A 22,276-nucleotide genomic window follows, 5' to 3' on the forward strand; every position below is an offset into this window, starting at 1 on the left:
CCCCCAAACACCTCCCGCCATTGGGCACTTCAGCAAAGTGTGTTTCCAAGTATCCTCTGCCCCACACAGCATACATGTGTCTAACGTTGCCATATTTCGATACTTCAGAACCTCTCCACAAGGCATGGACTGCCTCGCAAGACGCCATACAAACATCCTCAACTTGGACGGTACCTGAATATGCCAGATCATACTCCACTTGTTGCTCTCATTTTGTCCATACGAGGAACCCTCCTCTTCTTGTATCCACGCTTCTCGGTTAAGCTTCGTCCGCAATAGCATTCGATCGGCTGAATGCACACTGAAATTACCTCATCTCTCCTCATGCCAAGCCCAAAAATCTGCGACCCTTCAAGTGCCCAAGGGTATCTTCAGGATGTCAGCAGCATCAAAGGCGTGAAAATAGTACGTATATACTCCTCATTCCATGAGGCCATAGTTGCATTGATCAATTGCGCCACCCTGGTGGGGGGAGGGGGGGTTCTGTATAAGTGACGTGATGGGCCTTTTATAGCTGTCCCTAGGGATCCAATTATGCAACCAGATATCTGTACTCTCTCCATCTCCAATCCTTCGTACAAGCCCCTATGCTAGAATATCTAGACCATCAAGTATCGCCCTCCAAATTTGAGATGGATGAGGACCTAGTTCCGCCTCCAGTAATGAGTTGCCCAGGAAGTAAATTGCTTTCAGCATACGGGTGCTGAGAGATGACTCGTCCGTCATGGTCCGCCAAGCTTGTCGGGCTAGGAGTGCCAGGTTGAAAATCTCCATGTCACGTAAACCTAGACCTCCCAAGTGCTTGGGCCTGGTTATAACATCCCACGCCACCCAGCTAGGTTTCCTCTTTCCTTACTTGCTACCCCACCAGAACTGCCTTATAATTGAAGTTATATTCTCGCATAGCCCTCTCGGCAACCTGAAACACGACATGGAATAGACAGGTATAGCATGTGCTACAGACTTGATCAATATCTCTTTAGACCATGCCGACGAGATCTGTCGTGACGACGTTGATGACCGCGACCATGTTGTGAGGCATGCTTCACTGGTCGTGGCAATGCTTCAACGACTTTGGCGGCCGCGGCAATGCTTCATCGACCACGGTGAGGACGCGCGTCGTGACGGTGACGATGATGGCGGCCACACTGCAAGGCGTGCTTCACTGGTCATGGCAATGCTTCGACGATGTTGACGGCCTCCACGACAATGTTTCGACAACTACGGCAACGAGGCGTGTCGTGACGGCGTCGGTGACCACGGCCATGCTGCGAGGGGTGCTTCACTTGTCATGCAATGCTTGGAAACGAAACAGGAACATTATGTTTCTTTTATAAGGGATGTAGACGTAGAAGATTTAAGTAGGGGCAGCGGTCTGAAGAAAACTTACCAGACGTCTGTTAACAAGCGTTTCCCTATATGCTGTCCGAAAAAAAAAGCGTTTCACTAGATGGATACTGTATCTGTTTGTTCGATATAGGAACGATCTTACCGTGCGTCATTCGTCCGTGTTTGGACTGGACTCTGGCAATCTCTCATATATAACCGAGTGTCCGAGTCAATCAAGAAACTAGAGGATCGATCGATCAGACCCATCTAGGGCAAAAGCCTACGCCCGGGCGATGGAGGCCCTGGCGCCGCCGAGTCACTGCCGCCGTCGTCGCCCATGGCAGGACCTCCCGTCGGAGCTCTTGGGCCTCGTGCTTCAGCGCGTGCCGTCCCACGCCGACCGCGCGCGGTCTGCCGCCCGTGGCGCGCCGCCGCGCCTGCAGCCTGCGCTACCAGCGCTGCTCCCGTGGCTCGCCCTCCGCGACGGCTCCTTCCTCAGCCTCCCCGACGGCGAGGTCCACCGCCGCATCCTCATCCTGGAGGACGACGTCGCCCACCGTGTCTCCACCGGCAGCACCCTCTTCCTCGTGCACAGAAACGACGGGTGCTCGCTGATGAACCCTCTCTCCCGGGATGCTACTGCCCCGCGGTGCATCAACCTAAACACTGGGCCGGGCGTCCTGGTCGACACCGACAACATCCGCAAGGTGGTGGTGATGTCCGACCACGTCGTAGCAGTCCGGACAGGACACCGAATGTACCTTAAGGACGTCATCATCTCTATTTGTCGGCCCCAGTCGTTGACCGTGGAATGGCGGTGGTCACCCCCTCAAGACACTTATTCCTCCGTCCTCGACATGGCGCTCTTCCAAGGCAAGCTCTACGTCCTCACCAGAAATCATTTTAACGTGCACCCTCTACGTCTTTACGCCATGGACATCGTCGGCGACAACCATGTCAGAGTCCAATGCATGCTCACCACGCCAAAAGATGGTGCGGACGCATGGTATAAGACTGGCACCCCCTGCCACTACCTGGTTGCGTCCGGTGATCGGTTGTTGATGGCGAAACAAAAGAGGACTGGGATCGAGGTCTTCGAGGCAGCAGGCCTGAGCAGCGGCCAAGGAAGCTGGAGAAAGGTCCATACACTGATGGGACGGGCTCTCTTCCTCAGCGAAGGCTGCTCCGAGTCCCTCCCAGCCGGCGGCAATCAACACGCCGGAGCTCAAGAAGACTGCATCTACTTTATGAGTGAACGTGTGGCTTACGATGGCAGGACGAGGGAATGCCGCTCCGGCGTGTACGACATGAGAGATGGAACTGTCTCGCCCTTGCCGTTTGAGACAACGGCTGCACGTGAAGGTCCATTCACTGCCACTTGGTTTTTTCCTGCGGATACATGAGACTCTAGTCAAGATGCATTGGTACAAGTTCATGCGGATGCATAACCCTCAACTTCGTTCCAGTTTTTACCTCCTATTTTGGTATCGTTTACACTAGATTTTCATTCCCCATTCACAAAAGCTTTGCCTGTTTCACCTCTTTTTACTATTTTATTTTAGAACGATATGCCAGGTGGGCCTTTTGAAAATGTGTTGTATGGATCAGCATAATCGTTCTCCGGGTTAGCATATCCTGGCGCATGTGCTAGGAGTGAGAGGCATGTCGAGGGGGCTGCTGGGAGGAGGGAGGGATGGCTCCTTCTCTCGTGGCAGTTCAAGCCTTGTGCAGAGTTTCCCTTTTATTTCATTTCTAGTTGCTTGTAGAAAGACATTATGGTTTCTTTTAGTGGAAATCGGAGAGGGAGCTTTCTTTATGAAAAAAATCTGCCAGGTGGGTACTGCCTGTCAGATGACTTAGCCAGACCCGGTTTTCTTATGGTCGTCAAATGTGCATACCTACCATCGCTTCACCCAATTGGTTAAGCAGTAACCATTTGCCCAATTGATCCCGCCCATCTAGGCCTGTTTGGTATGGTAGGTTGCATTATTTTTCAGCTATTTGCATTTGTGACTAAGTTGGGCCTAACTGAGTGAATGCAGGCCAAAAATCATGTCCTGCACATAGTTTGATAGCCTGCATTGCACCATTGAGCAGTTTGATGCCTGACGTTTGGTTGGCGACAGTTCTGGGTTATAGCTGTCACCGTGAAAAACATGGTGTTTGGTTGTGCACAACTTATGCTATGGTCACCCTTTCTCACTAGCGATGATCTTACCATACATTACACTACATACGCACTATATGAAATAAACATTGTTTGAGTCCTAACAATTAAACAAGTAGCAGCTCATCCTGACTACTAACAATTGTAGTACAAATTAACAGTCTTGGGGCTCAATAGAGGAAAGTTCATAGATGCTGAATTATTGGGAGGTTCATCTTTTGTTGATGTTGTTGCTATTGCTTCTACTGCCGCTTTTTTCTTTAGATCCTTGTGTTACCTCTATTTGTCCATATCGCTTTAGCCCACTTCAACCTTTTGATCTTTCAAGTTTCATTGCCATATGTCTCCACACCATGTCCAGAGTCACGATCATCATCAGTCTCACATCCTCCTTCTCCGGCACAAACTCATCACAGCCCCACTTTAGGGTCCAGTTATGAAGAATGCAACATGCAAAAACAAGCCTAACATGTGTGGGGCAAGGGTGGAATGGCTTCTGATCCAGGATCTTAAATCTGTCAGATCTTCAAATGTCGTCTCAACCGTAACTCTAAGGACTAAGATTGAACAATTCTCGTGCAGTCCTAATATAGTTCCTAGAAGAGAACTCGTTCAGATGGTACCTAGTTTTTCTGAAGGGTGAAAGAACACCAGGCCGACATGCATCAGGTTACTGTCAGCAAGAATGTTGGTATCTTAGGATGATCCTTTCGAACCAGCTAACACATATGTGAATTTCATATCGAAGTCAACGACAACAAGCACATTATGCTTGTGTAATGCTTTCTACCCATATATGTTGCAGCCCGTGACCTCGGGACTCTAGCAATCACATTAGTACCACCTATTGCTGATACAATCATGTGAGGGCACGAAGATATATTGTTACGGCTGTATGACAATATTACAAGCATGTTATGGCATGAACTACAGGTAGTGCTCACCTTGAAATACAGATACTATCTTGGGCTCATGTGAATCTTGTCAGAAGTTTACCCAGTTGGTGTCGTGGTCATTTCTTCTCTGAGCTCCCCAATAGCATATAAGATTTGATTGAAATACCTGGAAATGGTCTCCATGAATCTCCTGGATGAGTTGTGAATCACTTTGGATATATGATTATGGCTTACAACATGAAGGAACATGGCAACTTGCTCCTCCATAGAGGTGTTGGTGCTATCTTGTAGCAGCCCCTTGTTCCCAAACATCTCCGTGAGCTTGGGAAAAGGTGCTCTTAGCATTCAAAGCATGTTCACTGCCTCTACGGCATTGCATTTGTAGATGTAGTTCAGATTTATCATCCTCTCCCTATCTCGGATTAATAGTGGCCATAATGGATGACACGGTTATCACTCCGTGGAACAACTCTTTGTGGACCAACATGACCCAGGCCTGAATCACACTACGAGTGTTGTTGCCTGAACAAACAGCTTCATTCATTCGTTCATAACTACCTAATGGCGACATCAACAGTGCGGTAAGCAATGGCGAAATTAAAACTTCATCCGTTCACGTCAAGATACTAGTTCAACCGTCCACGACATTGTGCTATTCCAAGACAAGCCCTACGTCCTCACCGCAATGTTTGTTCGTGTGTACCCTTTACGTCTTTACGCCATGGACATCATCGTCGACAACCATGTCAGTGTCCAATGCATGTTCACCAAAGATGGCGTGAACGGATAGAATGTTGGCGATCTTCACCACTACCTGGTTGTGTACGGCAATAAATTGTTGATGGTGAAACGGAAGTCGTGTGGCTCTTTACCGTGCTCCTGGCCGGGTGATCATGCCGACTTGGTTCGAGGTCTTCGAGGTAGCTGACTTGGGCAGTGGCGGAGGATGCTGGAGAAAGGTCAATACACTCATGCGATGGGCTCTCTTCCTCAGAGAAGGCTGCTCAACAAGACTGTATCTACTATCTGAACTAACGTGATCATTTTGATGCAAGGACGAAGGTCATCTACTCTGAGGTGTACGACATGAGAGGTGGAAGTTTCTCTCCCTTGCCGTTTCGGACAGTCGCGGCATGTGAAGGTTCAGTAACTGCAACTTAGTTTTTCCTGCATTGGTACAAGTTCAGGTTGATGCATCTCTAGCAGACCCTTTATAAGTTAATTCTTAAAAACGCGTATAAGAGGCACTGTAAACCATTTTTACGGTAAGAGATTGCCCTGGGCAGAGCAGATCCCGTAAATAAAATTGTATCCCACTATAGCCCATATTGTCTTTCTTTTTTTCCTTTTTCCTCCGGCCCCAGCAGAGCGCGTCTCCGGCCAAGGCATCCCTCGCCCCGGTGCCGCCCGCTCCTGGCCACACGTGCAGTGGAGGAGCCTTGCGCCACCCGCCCCGACCGCGCGCTTCCTAGCGTGCCTGCCCGTCCCCGATTGAGCCCGGCACCGCCCATCGCCGCGCGAGCTCCCCGGCACCCCCCCCCCCCCCCTTCTTAGGCGGCGCCCCGCCCTGATTCGAGCCGCCGATGGCCTGCTCCACCCTGCCCGTGGACGGCCTCACCTCGGCAGGGAGGTCGAGCCGGCCACAACTCGGACCGGCGGCGGCAAATCCTGGCGTGCGGCGACTTCTTCAGATGTGCAGCGACGGATTCCGATGAATTCCGGGTAGATTCCGGCTAGTTCCGCAGTAGCGCTTCTGCTCCGACGAGTTTGGCCGGTTTACGGGTTAAACTGTATACTATCTTTGAAACTATACATATATGATGTGGAAATCATGTAAGCGTTTCTACTCTGCGAAAGAGCCGCACCTAATCGTCAAGGTGTTTAGGTTTTTTTTTTCTCAACAACCAATACACTGAGATCCAAACAAACACATGTGCTAAGTATCGTACAGTTACATGTTTGTACTTGTTACACAATGTTGTCTAGCAGATCCCAAATTATAAAGGTTCTGTTTTTACAGTTTCTAACTTTACACAGAACCTCTAGGGTCTACCAAATTTTATAGAAGAAGCTACAACACGGTTTTAAAGGCTCGTTTTTTAAGGAATCTGCTAGAGTTACTATAAATACTAGTGGTATTATACATATACTAAACTGCCAGGTTTAGTTTACCAGGTTTTTTTGACTTTTTTCTATCAGTGAAATTTGGGCCAATGAGGGACTGCCACGCTATTTACTGGGGACCTGGCTGTGTACACTTGAAGTGGCTCTAGCAATTTTTCAGGGATTTAATTCCTGGTCAAACTTCTCTGTTTGTCGGGCGGCGGATTGTGTTTTATGTGCTGCATGCATGCTATGGCGTGGATCGCTTTTGACAGGACCACGTGCATATTCCTGGTAATCTCTCGATGCATGACCGCTTATTCTCTGGCGATTGAGAAAGATCCCGTCTAATCGGTGCCACCACTTCACCGCCGTAGGTGAATATAAATATGCTCTCCTTCGCTGGCGGGATTACCTCACCTCCTCCCCGCCCTTTCCACCCACCACCAACCTCCGGTTCGCCTCCTAGCTCCGGCCTCCTGCACCCAGCTCTCGGCGAAGCTTTGCGAGGTATGTGATGTGGCTGGCGAGGAGGCGCGCCTGGACAGCACACCGGTGTTCATGATGATGTTGCTAGACGTGGTGCGCACGGACGTGAACGGCATGGCAGGAAGCGAAGCCGCCGTCATGGATGCTGACTACTGGCATGTGCTCGCTGGTGCCGCCCAGACCAAGGGCCTGCCCCGGCTCCCTTCTCTCCTCAGCCCCTCTTTGCGGCATCCGCAAGTACGTCTCCCACACTCCCTCTGCTTGAACCGGCGCCGGCGATGGCGCGCACCATGGAGTATGCGACGCACGCGGATGTGTGATTAGTGAGGTTCTCCGGCGAAGACGAGGCCAACGCCGCCACGCCGGAGCGGAGGAGGCCACCATGGAGTATGCGACGCAGGCGGATGTGTGACTAGTGAGGTTCTCCGACGAAGACGAGGCCAACGCCGCCACGACGGAGCGTAGGAGGCGGCCGAGTTCCTCCTCGCGGGCGGGGCGGAAGGACTGGACACGGCGGGAACGGAGCACGATCTTCAGGGTGCATGTCTTGCAAAGCTGCCACCGTGCGTCGCTGTATAGGATGCGAAGAATAGGCCCTGGGTGTCGCCGTACGCCATCTGCTGCAAGTATGTCAGAGGCCTGGACAAGAAGGATGCATGCGGACGCGTCGCGGGTCTTCATGATCTCGCGCGCGCCTCGGATTGCAATGGCATGGGGGGTTTTCGGGATTCAGCAGCAACTACGGTGGCTGTGCGCCTGTGCCCACCCTGACGACGACGGAACCATGGATGGCCAGGACGTATGGTGCGTGGAGGGCACGACCGGGGAGGTGAAGCAATGACGAAGTGTGTGCGGAGGCATGCCCAAGGCTGCGGCGGCGCCGTCCCCGTCATCATTGCCATGGCTGCTGTGGTGCATCTGTGGTGAAGGAGCGACAGCCGCCGGCCGCCGCGGAGTAGCCGGCTGCACCGTTCTTCCTGGCCTGCGCGAGCACGGTGCGGGAGGGCGCCGACGAGGTGGTGCAGGTGGCCGATGACCGGCAGCGCCCAAACCGTGGTGTCGAGCTCGCCAAGGCATAGCATCATGAGCGTATCGTGGCGGGAGCGCAATGCGGGGCATCGTAGGACCATGTGCAGTGTCCTCGAGTCCACTAATCTGCCGCTGCTATCTATACACGGATGACGGATGCGTAGTCGGACCACCTATCACCGTTGTCATGGGCAAAGCAACATCAACTATCTACGTTGGGACGGACGAATCGTCGCCGTCTTCTCCTGACCGGCTGATCATGGACGGGGTCATCAAGGTTTACATCTACGCCGCCAGATGCATGCATGAGGGCGACGCTGTGAGCCTGTGACTGCCCGGCTGAGACGGCTCTGAGAAGACCCCGCCAATGGAGGCGTGCGCCAAGGCCGCGTGTACGAGTCTTTCGTCAACAAGCAGCAGCGGAAATCCAGCCAGGCCTAGCATATTAGTAGTTTACTTCTTTTAAGAGATATTAGTAGTTACTTAGCAGCGCTAGAACCTAGCTAGCTATAGCTCGATCCATTATGTTATGTCTAAATTGTACTTGGAAGGTAAAAAAGCATGCCAAGTGTATACCTAATTAAAATTGTATGCATATGTTTGACTTACAGGGTGCTCTGATCGAGAGAACTGTCCAAACAGCTATTTGAATTGTCTCCAAAAAATGTTATTTGAATCCTATTTTACTTTGTGGTGTTGGACATCCATTAATATTCATCAGATGTTAGCATATGCATGCATGTGATGTGACATGTATTGTTCCCATGTTGATATGTTTATTCCCCGTCTCAAAGTTTCCATTGTGATTTAATATTATGCATGATTTAATTATTTCACCAATCTTCGGTCATGCTAAAGCAGATAACTGATCCAATCAGTTAAAAAGGGGGTTAGCAATTGTAAAGTAGGTTAGCTAGATAATTCAAGCACTTCACAGATTTATGCTGAGAAATTATTATTTTTGTTTGACAGATGGTTAAAACAAAATGTTATCATCAATGAAGTGTTGTTTTTATTGATACCATTGAACTCCCTTGCTAAGTTCCAGTTTCAAGCACAAACCATTGTGATGAATAGTTCTCTTGGAAGTTATGATGTTCAATGAGAATTTGGTTCCTTTGGTTGGTGCCAATCAAATTCCGGGCAATAGGTATCATGCCTACATAGATTTTCAGTGCCTAGATGGTACTAAAAAGGTTATCATATTATATAAATGTCTATTGTTCTATTTAATGTTTTTATTGCAGTTCATGTTTAAACTACTCCATGCTAATGTCATCATGATCTTTTTCGCTTTTTTTAGTTTGGTTATCACGCAAACCATTGTAATGTGACTATATAGACTGTGAAAGTGTGCATGGGATTTGGAGGTGGATGCGGCTAGGTGCATGAAAATCGAAGGTATTCTTCTTCTTTTTTTTCCCGTTTGCATATATAGACCGTGACGAGTGTTGACACATATATATTGGATAGATTTTTCATGAGATCGTTTAACATAGTCATTTTTTTTGTTGCATGCTTGAGTAGTTGACGGTATTGACGCATAACAAATTAGTGTTCACATGTTCGGCTTTGCTTTTTCTATGTTTCAAGATGATCGTCGCTTAGATTGTAGGTTTGAGAGGGTGTTGATTATTTTTTCACATACCTACCAGAAAAGAGGTGATTACCATACCTGGAGGTAATACCAATGCATTGCTAGACGTCTAACACGTGCTCATCGACCCATCAACCATGCAGGAATAAATGACCAAATTTCTGATTGCGGGAGGCTACACCAGAATGATCTGATCTACCAGGAAATATACCATGTTTCTTTGATCTTATTACAAAAGCATCATCACGTACTCTCTTTTTTTTGTAAAACGTTCCACATAATACGAGAATAAATGACTCTTATCAAAGATGTATCAACATGTATTTCCTGTTTAATGACATGCAACACACATGATGGTAATAAATATATCCTTTCCCAGCTTATCTTCCTACATCCATAGTCTTACGTACAAGATCTCTTAGCTTAAACTAACACTTACCGTAAACAATAAAGACTTGCCGCAAAAAAAAACTGTAAACAATAAAGACCATATAAACACAACGTATCAATGGCGCGGCGTGCCACCGCACGGGTTTGCTAGTGTTTATCTAAGATTCTGGTTTGCTGAGTTAGTACTAAATACTGCTTGCAGAGCGGGGCTCCCAATGGAGTAGGCAGTTGTGTGGGGTGTGTTTGGTTGGTTGACCACCTAGCGACGATTACAATCACTTGAGCGAGACGAAAATGCGTCGACATCATCACCCCTCTCTCGCCGGAGTCGGGCATATCTTGTTGTAGTAGACAAGTCAAAAAGTAATCGTGCTAAGGCCTCACAGGACCAGCGCACCAGAACAGTAACCGTCGCCCATGAAGAGAAGTGTAGATTGGAAGGATCCAACCTGTGAACACACGAACATAGACTATATCCGGAGATCTAGCGCAAACCAGGACCGACCAAATCCCACGAGATCTGCCAGAGACACACCCTCCAATGACAACGCGCCGCCGAGATGGGGGCTAGACAGGAAGAATCATATTCCATCTTCAGGGAGTCGCTATCGACCGCTGTCTCGCCTTTCTGAGCAAGCAAACCCTAATCGACCTTTAAAAAAACACCTAAAAATGGAGCAGGAGCCCTTGTGTCGGCACGGACCGGGGTCCACCGCTTCTTGTGTCGGCACGGACCGGGGTTCACCGCTTCTTAATGGCCCTAAATAAAGGTGTGTTAGTATTTAGTTGTGTGAAGCTTTGTTCATGAAAAGTCGAGAAATTATCGTCGGATTTTTTTATTTTTTTGAAGAATTTGGTTCTCCTTCAAGATTTTGTTTGAACACAGTACTTTGAACATTGAAGGAGAACCAAATTTTGGTACTTTGCGCCTCCAGTATCTGTTCGTTCGATATATAGAAACGACCTAACCGTGCGTCGTTCGTGCGAGTTTCTTTGGACTGGACTTTGACTATCTCATATATAACCGAGCCAATTAAGAAACTAGAGGATCGATTAGACCCATCTAGGGCAAAAGCGTACGCCCAGGCGATGGAGACCCTGGCACCGCCGAGTCACGGCCGCCGTCGTCGCCCATGGCAGGACCTCCCATCGGAGCTCTTGGGCCTCGTGCTCCAGCGTGTGCCGTCCCACGCCGACCGCGTCCGCCTGCGCGCCGTTTGCCGCGCGTGGCGCGCCAGCGCGCGCCTGCAGCCTGCGCTACCAGCGCTGCTCCCGTGGCTCGCCCTCCGCGACGGTTCCTTCCTCAGCCTCCCCGACGGCGAGGTCCACCGCCGCGTCCTCGTCCCGGACGACGACGTCGCCCACCGTGTCTCCACCGGCAGCACCCTCTTCCTCGTGCACAGCAACGACGAGTGCTCTCTGATGAACCCTCTCTCCCGGTCCCGGGAGACAACGGCCTCTCGATGCGTCGACCTCAACTGCCTCCGCACTCAGCCAGGCGTCCTGGTCGACACCGACAACATCCGCAAGGTGGTGGTGATGTCCGACCACGTCGTGGCAGTCCGGACAGGACCCCGAATGTACCTTAAGGACGTCACTATCTCTATTCGTCGGCCCCAGTCGACAACCGTGGAATGGCGGTGGTCACCCCCTGGAGACACCTATTCCTCCGTCCGTGACATAGCGCTCTTCCAAGACAAGCTCTACGTCCTTACCGTAACAAATTATGGTGTGTACCCTCTACGTCTTTACACCATGGACATTGTCAGCGACAACCATGTGAGCTTCCAACGCATGATCGCCATGCTAGAAGATGACGTGCGCGACTGGAATGCTGGCGACCTTGACCACTACCTGGTTGCGTCCGGGGATCGGCTGTTGATGGTGAAACGAATGAGGGAAGTTGTTATCGTGCTGCCGGGCCCGAGGCTGGTGATCATGCCGACTTGGTTCGAGGTCTTCGAGGCAGCCGACCTGGGCAGCGGTCGAGGATGCTGGAGAAAGGTCAGTACCCTGATGGGACGGGCTCTCTTCCTCAGCGAAGGCTGCTCCGAGTCTCTTCCAGCCGGCGGTGCCCAAAACGTCGGACCTCGAGAGGATTGCATCTACTTTCTGAATGAATGCAACCGTTACGATGCGAGGACGAGGAGCCTTTGCTCCGGCGTGTACAACATGAGAGATGGGACTTTCTCGCCCTTGCCGTTTCAGGCAGCGGTTGCACGTGAAGGTCCATTGACATCCACTTGGTTTTTCCCTGCGGATACATGAGACTTACTGTAGTTAAGATGCATTGGTATACAAGTTCATGCTGATGCATACCCCTCCTTAACTTCGTTCCTGCTTGTAACTCCTATTTTGATATTGTTTACACTAGATTCTCAGTCCCCATTCACCAAAGTTTTGCCAATTTCACTTATTTATAATTTTAGAACAATCTGCCGGGTGGGTTCCGCCCATCACGTGACTTACAAACCCGGTTTTCCTGCGGTCGTCACGTGTGCATTTGCCCAATTGGTCCCGCCCATCTAGGGCATGTTTGGTAGGTTGCATCGTTTTTTAGCTATTTGCATATGTGACTGAGTTAGGCCTGACTAAGTGACACCATGTTGTTAGTATGGTTTGATAGGCTGCACTGCATCATTGAGGAGTTTGATGCCCGATCTTTGGTTGGCAGCAGTTGTGGGTTATGGTTGTCACTGTGCAAAACATGATGTTTGGTTGTGCATGACTTATATTATGGTCACCCTTTCTCACTAATGATGACCTTATCTTGCCACACATTACACTACATACGCACTATGGAATAAACATTTGTTTCAGTCATGTCTAGTAAACGAATGGTTGTTCATCCTGGCTACGAACAAATTGTAGTACAAATTAACAGCCTTATGGCTCAATAGGGGAAAGTTTATCTATGTTGAACTGTGGGCAAGTCCATCCTCATCTTTTGTTGTTGTTGTTGCTTCTTCTTGTGTTTTTGCTACTGCTACTTCTTCTTCATGTCCTTGTGTTATCTATGTTTACCCACATTGCCTCAGCCCACTCTAACCTTTTGCTCTTTAAGCTTCATCGTCATGTGCATTCACACCATTGCTGAGGTCATGATCATCATCAATCATCACATGCTCCTCCTCCGGCACAATATCATCACAGCCCCATTATGGAGAATGGAACATGCAAGAATAAGCCTAACATTGACGGGGAAAGGGTGGAATGGTTTCTGATCCAGGATCTTAAATTTGTTCTTCAAAACTTCAAATGTCCTCTCAACCGTAACTCTAAGACTATAGTCTTTGAGATTGAACAATTTCTATGTAGTCCCAGGATAGTCCTAGAAGAGAACTCGCTCAGATGATACCTAGTTTTCCTAAAGGGTGGAAGAACATCAGGCCGACATACATACTAGGCAGAACTTGCCATCAAAGACACTGACACCATCAGCTCAAGCCATGTTCTCAGCAAGAATGTTAGCATCATTGGCTGATCCTTCCCAGCCAGCTAACACATATGTGAACTTTAGATTGAAGTCAACATCGGCAAGCACATTCTGCCTTGTGTAGTGCTTTCTACTCCTGTATGTTGCAGACTATGACTTAGGACTATAGCAGTAACATGAGTACCCTTTATTGCATCGATACAATCATATGATGACACAAAAACATAATGTTATGGCTATATGACAACAACTTATGTCCGGCCACCAGATGCCGATGACTTAAGCCACATAGTTCAACAACCTGGAGAATCAGCCAGAAAATTCTAGACTAGGTTCCTAACCAAAAAGAACCAGATCGTTGACTGTCCGGATGCCGAGGCCCTAGCGGCCTTCAAACACAGCATCCGCGATGAATGGCTAGCGCGCCACCTCGGCCAAGAAAATATGAAGTCTATGGCAGCCCTTACGGCACTCATGGCCCGCTTTTGCACGGGTGAAGACAGCTGGCTGGCTCGTGGCAAAAACACAGCCAGCAAGGCAGGCCCCTCTGAGGCCAAGAACAGCACCGGCAAGCTCCGGCGCAATAGACACAAACGCCGAAGCAATGGCGATAACACCGATGACACCACAGTTAACGCTGGATTCAGCGGCTCCAAGTCCGGCTAGCGGAAGAAGCCCTACAAAAGGAACAATGAGGGGCCTTCCAGCCTGGACCGCATACTCGACCGCCCGTGCCAGATACACGGCACCCCAGACAAACAAGCCAATCACACCAACAGAGATTGTTGGGTTTTCAAACAGGCTGGCAAGTTAAATGCTGAGAACAAAGAAAAGGGATCACAAAGTGAGGACGAGGACGAAGAGCCCCGGCAGCCGAACACCGGGGGGCAGAAGAAATTTCCCCCTCAAGTCAAAACGGTGAACATGATATACACTACACACATCCCCAAAAGGGAGCGCAAGCGCGCACTCAGGGACGTCTATGCGGTAGAACCATTCGCCCCAAAATTCAATCCGTGGTCGTCATTCCCGATCACCATCGACCGTCGAGATCATCCAACTAGTATCCGGCATGGCGGTTCAGCCACACTGGTCCTCGACCCAATCATCGATGGATTCCACCTAACACGAGTCCTAATGGACGGTGGCAGCAGCCTCAACCTGCTCTGTCAGGATACAGTACGGAAGATGGGCATTAATCCCTCACGAATCAAACCCACAAAGACTACCTTTAAAGGATTCGTACCAAGTGTAGAGGCCCGTTGCACGGGCTCAATCACGCTGGAGGTGGTCTTCGGTTCCCCGCACAACTTCCGAAGCGAAGAGTTAATCTTTGATATCGTCCCCTTCCGCAGCGGCTACCACGTGCTGCTCGAGCGAACCGCGTTTGCTAGATTCAACGCGGTGCCACATTATGCTTACCTCAAGCTCAAGATGCCCAGTCCACGCGGCGTCATAACAGTCAACGGAAACACAGAACGCTCCCTCCGGACAGAGGAGCACACCGCCGCCCTAGCAGCAGAGGTACAAAATGGCCTTCTCAAGCAGCACCATAGTCTGGCTGCCGAGCCCCTGGACATCATTAAGAGGGTCCGGACTACACTGCAACAGGATAGCGCGGCTCGTCAAGAGCTCGATTAGCAATTCGGCCTCCATCCCAATCCCGATGAGGTAGTGGCATTCATACCACGCGTGCATAATTACGCACTCAAAATTCCATGGGCATCGACGGAGGCACAAGCTAGCCCGGGATCTATAGTTCGGTTAAACCGATCCCGGACACACATATAACTTTACTATCTCCTTTTCCCTTGTTTCAGGTTCCTCTTATGCGGGCCTCCTTCCATGGCCTGATTAATGGTCCTATCAAAGGGTAAGCACACCGGATTGACACGGAGCAAAGGCGTACATGGGAAGCCCTAGAGGCTAACTGTTTTCGGAACCCACGCGCAGCTCGCCTTCGGTTGTGGCATGTCAAATAGCTAGCTGCTTATTGCATTATTTTGTACCAATGTGCTTGGACGCATTAACCCAACTATAATGGAAACAGTTCATGATCCAAGTTCAAGGGCCCCAGATCCATCTCTGTTCTCCCTCTGTTTTCCTTTAAATTACTTATTTCCTAGCAACCGTACACCCTGGTACGTTTCATATTTGCCAGGGGCTCCCCATCGCCCCACAATACGGCAACAAAGTCCGAACAATCCTTTAAGATAAGTTCGGCACCCCGAATTTAGCATTATATGCATTGGCTCCGAATCATGTCTTTGGTCAATAGTTGGGTTGCCCGGCTCCTGTGCTTGCTACCCTACGTTCCGCTAAATCGGCTAGGGTAGTAAAGGGAGAACTACTGTGATTGTGCCCAGGCCTTGACCATATGAGCACCTCAGTAGAGAAAGTCGAAAACTGACTGTCATGATACGGCGAGAGCCGGTCAGCTGTTCGAGGGTTACAAATCGTTGGAGATTTTTTCCGCATTATGCGAAAGATCGGCACTTCCCGATCAGATGCTGACAGCACTCTGGCTTGAACCAGGGGCTGCGCCCATGCTTTATTATAAAACTCCTATGGCTAAGTGAGGGCGTTTAAGCCGTATAGTCTGATTGCCTTGTTCGTTGCGCTAAACAACTCCTTCAAGGACCATATAATTGGATCAAGATTGTTTAGATTCCATCCCGAACACCTCCGTACTACCTACGTGAGGGCAGAAGCCGACGACTGGCCAACCCTCAGATTACATACAACACGGCCGCACAGGAGGAAACAATTAAAGCATAACAAAATTACATTACAAAACATGCTTTGTTTTCATAATACAAGGCAAAGGCAACATGAATACATTTATTCAAATACAATGCCCTGCGAACATTGTGCTGCCGCAAGGCGAGACCCCTCCAGGACATCCGCAAAATACCGTTCGGGTGTGCGGTGCTCCTTGCCCTCCGGTGGCCCTCTGGTCACCTCGACGGCATCCATATTCGCCCACCACATCTTGCAACGGGCGAAGGCCATGCGCGCACCTTCAATGCAGGCCGAGCGCTTGACGACGTCCAGCAGAGGACAGGCGTTCACCATCCGCCTCACGAGTCTGAAGTAGCTATCTGGCATAGCTTCGGCTGGCCATAGCCGGATTATCAAATCCTTAGTGGCTAGTTCGGCCACCCTACGCAGCTGCACCAGCTGTTTCAGCTGATCGGTGAAGGACACAGGATGCTCTGGCGCCGCATACTGCGACTAGAATAGCTTCTCCGTAGAACTCCCTCCTTCGGCTCGAGAGAACTCCACGGCGTCTGATACACTGCGTGGCAAATCCGCAAAAGCCCCTGGGGAACTCCGAACCCGGGTTAGTAAAAGGTACTGCTTCTCCGCATACTTGCTTTACATCTTAAATGCCTTACCCGCCGTGATCTTCTTGGCCTCCTGGATCTCCTGGAGGGCGGCCTGGGCCTCATTCCGTGTGGTCTCCGCGCTCTGACGAGCCTTGGCGAGTTCGGCCCCATGAACCGACGCATCATGCTGCAAGGCCTCGCATTTTTTCACCGCATCCTGGAGCTCCTGCTGGACTTCTTTGACCCGGGCCTTGAGCTTCTTACGGGCGGCTTGCTACTGGACAGCCTTCTCCTCGGCCTCGCTCAGGGCCTTCCTCAGGGCCTCGCCCTCGGTCGCGGCTCCTGCATATATTACGACACCGCGGTCAATACACATCACCTACTCCTTTCGAACACACAGCAAGTCGTCACTCACCTTGCTTCTCCGAGAGCCGAACCCTAACCTCGCCGAGCTCGTTCTTGGTCCGCTCCAGCCTCTGCCTCAGCTCAGAGACTTCGTCAGCATGCGAGGTTGCGGCCAACAGCGACGCCTGCTTATCCATACATATTACGTTAGTCTCCTATAACAAAAGATTGATCCTCTGTCCGGTTCTTCTTGCCGAACACCGGACAGTGTCTCAGGGGCTACTGTCTACACGGGGTTTTTCTCTTTCTTACCTCGAAACCTGTCACAGGTTGCTGCAGGCTTCATTCAGTCCACTCTTGGCAGACTGAACCTTCTCGATCACCGCACCCATAAGGACACGGTGCTCGTCCACGACGGAGGCGCCTCGTAGGGCCTCCATCAGGTTATCCGGCGCCCCGGGATGGACAGGGGCCACCGGTGGAAGCGGCGCACCCCCCCCCTCCTTCAAAGGGGGCTGCTCGCCCGACTCCGGAGCCATATGGGTCTCCGGAATCGTATTCAACTGAGGGCCGAACTGGATGCGGCCCTCTTTGCCAATCTCCATGGGGATCGGCTCCCCCATGTGTCCGGCAGTGGAGGTCTTGCCTTGTGGCGCCTCCCGGACAGCGTCCTGGGCTCCTCCCTGGTTCGGAGCGGTCCTCCAGGACAACACTTCGGTGTCGTCCCTGGCCCCAGGGGAATAAGCAGGCGGTGGCGACATGCTCGCCATCTCCGACGGAGCCAACGAACCTCCAGATGAGGATCGCTGGATAAGGTCGCGGGCCGGACTGCAATAGTACAGTTAACTATGTCAAGATAATGAAGATAAAGGGTCAAATGTGCGCATGAGCGAGCCATGTCACTTACGATGCGGCCTGGGGCTTACTGTGGGGGCGTCGTTCCGGACTGCTGTCAACGTCCCATGCGGTGTTGACCGCTGGGACGCCCTTCCCCTTCTTGGGCGTTTCCGCCTCCAGATGCACCGAAGCCACCCTCCTCTTCTTCCTCTCCTCAGGGGGAGGGTTGTTTTCCTCCTCCTCCTCCCCTTCCTCGTCATTGTCCTCAGGGACAGAGGAATGAGCTTCGTCGTCTTCGGACATCACGTCCGAAGTGCCCTTGCGACGGGGGCCACTCTTGGCCCCCTTGGCCTTCTTCTTGGCCTTCTTCTCCGGCGCCTTATATGGCGCCGGTACCAGCATCTTCGCTAGACGCGGGATGACCGGTTCTTCGGGCAGCGGAGCCAGACACTGGATCCGCTTCGCCCTCCCCATCCAGTCCTGAAAACGCAATGATAAACTCAGACATCATCTTCGAAACAATTAAGTTGGGGATACGTCAGAGATAGCATACCTCGCTGGCAGGGTTTTTACAATCGTGACCACGGTCTGAATCCGTGGCCGGTGGCTTCTCGTTGCCCTTAAAAAGCAACCTCCAGGCCTCCTCATGGGTGGTTTCGAAGAGCCTCACCAGGGTTTGATGCTTCTTCGGATTAAAAACCCATAGAGGGCGACTTCTGCGCTGGCAGGGGAGAATCCGGCGAACTAGCATCACCTGAAGTACATCGACAAGCTTGACATCCATGGTTATCATGCTCTGGACGTGCGTCTGCAACGCTATCAGCTCATCGGGCGAGCACCAGTCCGGACTCTTCTCGACCCAGGAGGTGAGTCGCATGGGAGCACCGGGGCAGAATTCGGCAGCCGTGACCCAGGTGGTGCCGCGGGGTTCTGTGATGTAGAACCATTGTCTCTGCCACTCCTTTACCGTCTCCACAAAAGTGCCTTTCGGCCAGGAGACATTGGGTAGCTTGCTCACCATGGCTCCTCCGCACTCCGCGTGCTGGCCATCCACCACCTTCGGCTTCACATTGAAGACTTTGAGCCACAGCCCAAAGTGGGGATGGATACGGAGGAAGGCCTCACACACGACTATGAGCGCCAAGATGTTGAGGAAGGAATTCGGTGACAGATCATGGAAATCTATCCCATAATAATACATCAACCCACGGACGAAAGGGTGGAGCGAAAACCCTAGCCCGCGGAAGAAATGGGGGATGAATACTACCCTCTCGGTGGGCTTTGGAGTGGGGACGACCTGTCCCTCGGCCGGCAGACGGTGGGCGATCTCCTTCGCTAGATAAGCGGTCGCCCGAAGCTCAGCAATGTCCTCCTCCTTGACGAAGGAGACCATCCACATGCCCTGACCTCCGGATCCAGACATGGTTGCTTGAGTGGAAAGGAGATGAGAACTTGGGCGCTGGAGCTCGAGATTGGAAAGGCGGAGATAGAGAGAGGGCGTGAGAGAGGAGGACGGAATCCTTATCCCCTTATAAAGCCCACGAATATTAAACGCCTCCTCACTCGCCTTCAGATTCGCCTATTCCCAAGTGCTGTGTAAACGGCATGGTTGGGTTACCATGCCCGCATTGATGAGAATCCCGCAATAAGGGGACACGATCTCTGCTTTGACAAGACGTGCCAATGGCAACCGCGTCTCGGGACGTGGGGCGTCGAACACAAAAACGGTTTGGAATTATGACCGGTCGAACGTACTGTCGTGCTACGAAAATTTGTCAGCGGATGGAACTCGTGTAAAAATATATTCTCTCTGCGGTTGTGTATGGTGTGTGTGACAGGTCTGGATACTATCATCGCATCCGAAGACTATCTTGGAGTTCGTAAAAAGTGGGAACCCGCCTTGCAATGCCGAAGACAATCTGCACGCCGGACTCCTCGTCATTGAAGCCAGGTTCAGGGGCTATTGAGGGAATCCTGGACTAAGGGGTCCTCGGGCGTCCGGCCTGTTATCCATGGGCCGGACTGATGGGCTGTGAAGACATGAAGGCCGAAGACTGTACCCGTGTCCGGATTGGACTCTACTTGGCGTGGGAGGCAAGCTTGGCGACCGACTATGAAGATTCCTTCTTATGTAACCAACTCTATGTAAACCCTAGATTCCCCCGGTGCCTATATAAACCGGAGGGGTTAGTCCGGAAAGGAGAGATTCATTACCATAGTCATACAGGCTAGGCTTCTAGGGTTTAGCCATCATGATCTCGTGGTAGATCAACTCTTGTAATACTCATATTCATCAAGATCAATCAAGCAGGAAGTAGGGTATTACCTGTTGGAAATATGCCCTAGAGGCAATAATAAAATGGTTATTATTATATTTCCTTGTTCATGATAATTGTCTATTGTTCATGCTATAATTGTGTTATCCGGAAATCGTATACATGTGTGAATACATAGACCACAACATGTCCCTAGTGAGCCTCTAGTTGACTAGCTCGTTGATCAACAGATAGTCATGGTTTCCTGACTATGGACATTGGATGTCATTGATAACGGGATCACATCATTAGGAGAATGATGTGATGGACAAGACCCAATCCTAAGCATAGCACAAGATCGTGTAGTTCGTTTGCTAGAGCTTTTCCAAATGTCAAGTATCATTTCCTTAGACCATGAGATTGTGCAACTCCCGGATACCATAGGAGTGCTTTGGGTGTGCCAAACGTCACAACGTAACTGGGTGGCTATAAAGGTGCACTACGGGTATCTCCGAAAGTGTCTGTTGGGTTGGCACGAATCGAGACTGGGATTTGTCACTCCGTATGACGGAGAGGTATCTCTGGGCCCACTCGGTAATGCATCATCATAATGAGCTCAATGTGACCAAGTGTTTGGTCACGGGATCATGCATTACGGTACGAGTAAAGTGACTTGCCGGTAACGAGATTGAACAAGGTATTGGGATACCGACGATCGAATCTCGGGCAAGTAACGTACCGATTGACAAAGGGAATTGTATACGGGATTGATTGAATCCTCGACATCGTGGTTCATCCGATGAGATCATCGTGGAACATGTGGGAGCCAACATGGGTATCCAGATCCCGTTGTTGATTATTGACCGGAGAGTCATCTCGGTCATGTCTGCATGTCTCCCGAACCCGTAGGGTCTACACACTTAAGGTTCGGTGACGCTAGAGTTGTAGAGATATTAGTATGCGGTTAACCGAAAGTTGTTTGGGGTCCCGGATGAGATCCCGGACGTCACGAGGAGTTCCGGAATGGTCCGGAGGTAAAGATTTATATATGGGAAGTCCTATTTTGGCCACCGGAAAATGTTCGGGATTTTTTGGTATTGTACCGGGAAGGTTCTAGAAGGTTCCGAAGTGGGGCCCACCTGCATGGGGGGACCCACATGAACGTGAGTAGTGGGGGCAAGGCCCCACACCCCTGGTCAAGGTGCACCAAGATCCCACCTTAGAAGGAATAAGATCATATCCCGAAGGGATAAGATCAAGATCCCTAAAAAAGGGGGATAACAATCGGTGGGGAAGGGAAATGATGGGATTTCTTTCCCCCACCTTTGCCAACGCCCCAATGGACTTGGAGGGCAAGAAACCAGCCCCCTCCACCCCTATATATAGTGGGGAGGCGCATGGGAGCAGCACCCCAAGCCCCTGGCGCCTCCCTCTCCCTCCCGTGACACCTCTCCCTCTCGCTGAGCTTGGCGAAGCCCTGCCGAGATCCTCGCTGCTTCCACCACCATGCCGTCGTGCTGCTGGATCTCCATCAACCTCTCCATCCCCTTGCTGGATCAAGAAGGAGGAGACGTCTTCCCCAACCGTACGTGTGTTGAACGCGGAGGTGTCGTCCGTTCGGCGCTCGGTCATCGGTGATTTGGATCACGACGAGTACGACTCCATCAACCCCGTTCACTTGAACGCTTCCGCTCGCGATCTACAAGGGTATGTAGATGCACTCTTTTCCCTCTCGTTGCTAGAAGACTCCATAGATTGTTCTTGGTGATGCATAGAAATTTTTTAATTTCTGCAACGATCTCCAACAGTGGCATCATGAGCTAGGTCTATGCGTAGTTTCTATGCACGAGTAGAACACAAACTTGTTGTGGGCGTAGATGTTGTCAATTTTCTTGCCACTACTAGTCTTATCTTGTTTCGGCGGCATCGTGGGATGAAGTGGCCCGGACCGACCTTACACGTACGCTTACGTGAGACAGGTTCCACCGACTGACATGCACTAGTTGCATAAGGTGGCTAGCGGGTGTCTGTCTCTCCCACTTTAGTCGGATCGGTTTCGATGAAAGGGGTCCTT

At 50.7% G+C, this 22,276-nt stretch overlaps 2 protein-coding genes across 2 annotated transcripts; both read left to right on the forward strand.

Annotated features, from left to right (window-relative positions):
* The first annotated feature begins 1,622 nt into the window (after positions 1–1,622).
* Positions 1,623–2,732, forward strand: LOC141042684 (uncharacterized). Its single transcript, XM_073511560.1, has one exon. The coding sequence runs from the start codon at positions 1,623–1,625 to the stop codon at positions 2,730–2,732; it is 1,110 nt and encodes a 369-aa protein (XP_073367661.1).
* An 8,357-nt stretch (positions 2,733–11,089) lies between these two features.
* Positions 11,090–12,268, forward strand: LOC109738677 (uncharacterized). Its single transcript, XM_020297768.2, has one exon. The coding sequence runs from the start codon at positions 11,090–11,092 to the stop codon at positions 12,266–12,268; it is 1,179 nt and encodes a 392-aa protein (XP_020153357.2).
* The last annotated feature ends 10,008 nt before the right edge of the window (positions 12,269–22,276 follow it).

The sequence above is a fragment of the Aegilops tauschii genome, chromosome 3 (assembly GCF_002575655.3).
Source record: "Aegilops tauschii subsp. strangulata cultivar AL8/78 chromosome 3, Aet v6.0, whole genome shotgun sequence".
Classification (NCBI taxonomy): Eukaryota; Viridiplantae; Streptophyta; class Magnoliopsida; order Poales; family Poaceae; genus Aegilops; species Aegilops tauschii.

Excerpts from the sequence above, each read along its gene's own strand:
- LOC141042684 (XM_073511560.1), top strand. The coding sequence starts at position 1,623 with ATGGAGGCCCTGGCGCCGCCGAGTCACTGCCGCCGTCGTCGCCCATGG.
- LOC109738677 (XM_020297768.2), top strand. The coding sequence starts at position 11,090 with ATGGAGACCCTGGCACCGCCGAGTCACGGCCGCCGTCGTCGCCCATGG.